Consider the following 3,748-nt stretch of genomic DNA (forward strand, 5'->3'; position numbering starts at 1 on the left):
TGTAGTTAATGGAGTTGAGGGGCAACGACCTGAACTCTTGAGTCTTGAGGCCAGCAGTTAACCATTATTCTTCATTTATCCTCTGTAATACGATGGCGTCGCATGCCACAAATAGCTGATCTTGAGTTTGTCGGCTATTTTCGGCATGTGACACCATTGCACAACGAATATAAATCAGGTTTAGTGTTTCTTACTGCCATAATGTGACTTTCCTTAGGTGACTGACCCCTCCATTTCCCACCATAAAACTGGGGTATGTTAATTAAAGTCCCCGTGGAAACATGAAGAGAAACACCAGTCGTTGAAGTTAGACATGATAGATTGTGTGAGGCCACCGCAGACATGACGACCAAGTATACAGCACAAATGAGAGGCTATAAAGAAAACTAGGGGAATCTGCAAAAGGTTCATACATTTTTATCACATATTAGTGATAAAGTCGTCACTCTAGTTTTCCACAAAAGTGGTAGCCTGAGGGTTAGGGGATTAAAGCTGCGGAGAGGTTCATGTGGCTGTTAGGGCTGCATATTTATGGCCTCTAACTCATTTCATGTAACATGTAGCAGAAAGGGATTAGCTTTATTTGCCACCACGTACAGCACATGCAAGGAATGCACAAACGACTTCCTAAAATCAATTTCCTACAGAAAGCTTAATAGGGACTTTTTTAGCATCATCAGTGTAGAAAATCCCACCCTGTGTGAAGGAAGCGGTGCCTTTGATGAGTGGCCTCCTGGTGGCGCTATAATAGGGCGGGGCGGGGCTTCAGCAATTAATGCTCGTCCCTATTGGTGGTGTAAGTCCACATACCAAATTGGGACTTGCTGGCATGCTGCGAACTGGAGTTATAGCTGTGTAAAGCGCTGTTTAAAGCCAGTGGCCTCCTGGTGGCGCTATAATAGGGCGGGGCGGGGCTTCAGCAATCAATGCTCGTCCCAATTGGTGGTGTAAGTCCACATACCAAATTTGGACTTGCTGGCATGCTGCGAACTGGAGTTATAGCTGTTTAAAGCCCGTGCTCAAACGGACAAACGGACAAACGGACAAACGGACAAACGGACATACGGACGGACATAGTCAAGAGTAGAGCGGCTGGCACCGCTAAAAAAACAAGACCGTTCATCCTATTTCTTAATATTTTTATTTAAACATCACAGGCCTCCAACAAGTAAAGAATATACATAATAATAATAATAAAGAAATGAATACAACAAGAATATTTCAGAACTGCTGTTTGAATGTTATTTTATTTCTCTTTTTCGCTTGTCTATTTTTCACATAATGTCTGCGCTCTGGATTACTGCATTCTTCCACTTCAAGGCTTAGGCTAGTTGTAGAGGAATGTACAGTACTGGAAATAAAACAAAAGGATCATCTCATCTTCTGATTTTGTACTGTTTTTTATATATTCTGTAGGGGCAGCAGTGGCTCAGGAGGTAGAGTGGCTGTCCTGACACTGAACCCCTGGTTGCTTCTGCCTTCAGTGTGTGAGTTGGTGAATTTAACACATATTGTAAAGCGCTTTGGATAAAGGCGCTGTAGAAACAGACCACTGACCATTTTCTCACTTATGTCATCATACACATTTGTTTCAAAACTATTGTACTGATATGACCTTCCACGTCCTTGTGCGCACACACATACAGTACACACACAAGCTTGTGCCCACATGCCAGCAGGTATGCTGGTACGTGCACACATGCAGGCACACACATATGCTAAGACACACGCACACACACTCACTCACTCACACGAGCGCGCACACACACGTAAGACACACTGTACGCTTGGATGCCTGGAGTAGATGGTATAGTGCTGAGCTCTGGTGCTTTTATCAGACATTTGGTAGTAAAGCGTCACCCTGGCAGAGGCAGTAGGTTGCAGAGAGCTCCATTCTCAGCAGGAACTGCCTGTGCAGTGCCTGTTGAAATGTGCCCCCCCCCTCCTCTCCGCCAGCCTTGCTCTACTACAGATCATATATCTGCTCATGACTGACCCTCGTCGCTCCCTCTCTCTCTACTCACTCCTCTTTACCTGAAGTGCTTCACATTGAGTGGTACGTCCTTTGGTTGCTGGGATTCAAAGGAAATGCCACACATGCGCCTGCGCTGTCGAAAAGTGAGAAATACAAGATATTCAAAAAGGGGGAACAAATTGTCCAATTTACACAACAAAACTGTCACCCAGCTGCAGAATGTGGAGATTCTCTTAATAAAGTTTTAAAACATTTAAAAACACAATAACATGATAAAAATGTGTTTCTCTCTCCTTTTATTTATTTTGGATTTTTTTTATTTTTGTAACGTCTTTTCCCTTTCATGAGAATCAGGGATACTGCCTTGACGGACAGGCCAGGCTGAAAATGTCTTTTGATATTTTCACATGAGTTTAGATGGGCTCGACGAGACTAGACTAGCATCCTGTCATGCAGCTGATTTCTCCATTTACAGCCCATTCTCCTGGGGTTCATGGAAACAGTACAGCGCAACAGGCTAGGGTCGACTTCCTGGTCTCCACTTCCAGTGAAGTGCCAGTGAGTCCACTGTGTCCGGTCATGTGTCAATGACGTCCTGCGCAGGTGAGGGTTCGTGGGGCAGACTGGTGGCATTAGGCAGTGGCTGCGGGTGGCTGACAGAGTTCTGCTGCAGTTCCAGCGCCATGGCGTTCTGCGGGTGGGGGAACTCCTTCACCTGCTTGCGGTACTCCAGGAAGGTGGAGGCCTTGGTGGCAATGGCCACCACATTCTTGCCCACGAAGATGGTGGAGACGCGGCTGTCCTGGAACAGCACCATGTTTACGCCGCGTATGAGGATGGTTACCACGTTGATGGTGACCAGGCTCAGGACCGGGTAGAGCATCATCTTCTGGGGCGAGACGTGCTCTCCCTGCATGCTGATCTCGCTGAGGGACACGCAAGGCAGGATGAGCAACAGGATGTAGCAGTAGAAGAACATCAGGCCCTCGGCCCAGATGGGCAGACCCGTCCGCTGGGGCTCCCACAGGTTGGCCTGGATGTCCAGCAGGTCCAGCAGGTCCAGGGCCACCCAGAACAGACGGCCCCGCATGTCCTCCTTCTTCCGGAACGTTCTCACATACTCCATGCTGTCCAGTGCCACCAGGACCAGGTAGAGCCCCGGCACGCACACCGAGAGCAGCAACGTCAAAGCCTTCCGCGCCACCGTCTCCAGACTCTTCCTGTCGGCCTTGCAGTTCTGGAAGACGAAGTACAGTTTGATCTCCAGGACAAAGATGTACAGGAACCACAGGATCATGGCGTATCCTCGCCGGGCCGTGCGCACCTCAGCGCCCACCCATACCGCCACGTACCGCAGCACGATGAGGAAACACACGTCCCCTACCAGGACTATGATGCACACGCCAATTTTCCTGGGACCCTGGTTCTGCTCCACCAGGTAAGCGTCCATGAAGGCCATGCTGGTCATGATGACAATGGTGGTCAGGCACACGTGGCGTTTGTCTGGGGGCGGCAACACCATGGCGAGGGCGCCTTTTGGCTCTCACTCTTAATCCGTGGGCTTAAAACAATTGTGAAAAGAAAAAAATAATAGTGAAAGAGAGCGGAAAGAAAGTACACTCCAGAGCTTTTTAAAGGTGGCGGACAAATCAAAAAACTTCTGATTACACTGCATGTATTATTAGTATAAAGTAATACTATGTATTATATATATATATATATACGATTAATTCTTTATAGATCCCTTACTGGAGGAAATGAGTCATTGAGTGA

General features: G+C 47.5%; 1 protein-coding gene across 1 annotated transcript; it reads right to left on the reverse strand.

Moving 5' to 3' along the window:
* Nucleotides 1-2,552: 2,552 nt before the first annotated feature.
* tmem121ab (transmembrane protein 121Ab) lies at nt 2,553-3,497 on the reverse strand (the record flags this gene model as incomplete). Its single annotated transcript, XM_084082961.1, has 1 exon — nt 2,553-3,497. The coding sequence occupies one exon, from the start codon at nt 3,495-3,497 to the stop codon at nt 2,553-2,555; it is 945 nt and encodes a 314-aa protein (XP_083939087.1).
* Between the last annotated feature and the right edge of the window lie 251 nt (nt 3,498-3,748).

The sequence above is a fragment of the Gymnoscopelus microlampas genome (assembly GCF_963454915.1).
Source record: "Gymnoscopelus microlampas genome assembly, chromosome: 16".
Taxonomy (NCBI): domain Eukaryota; kingdom Metazoa; phylum Chordata; class Actinopteri; order Myctophiformes; family Myctophidae; genus Gymnoscopelus; species Gymnoscopelus microlampas.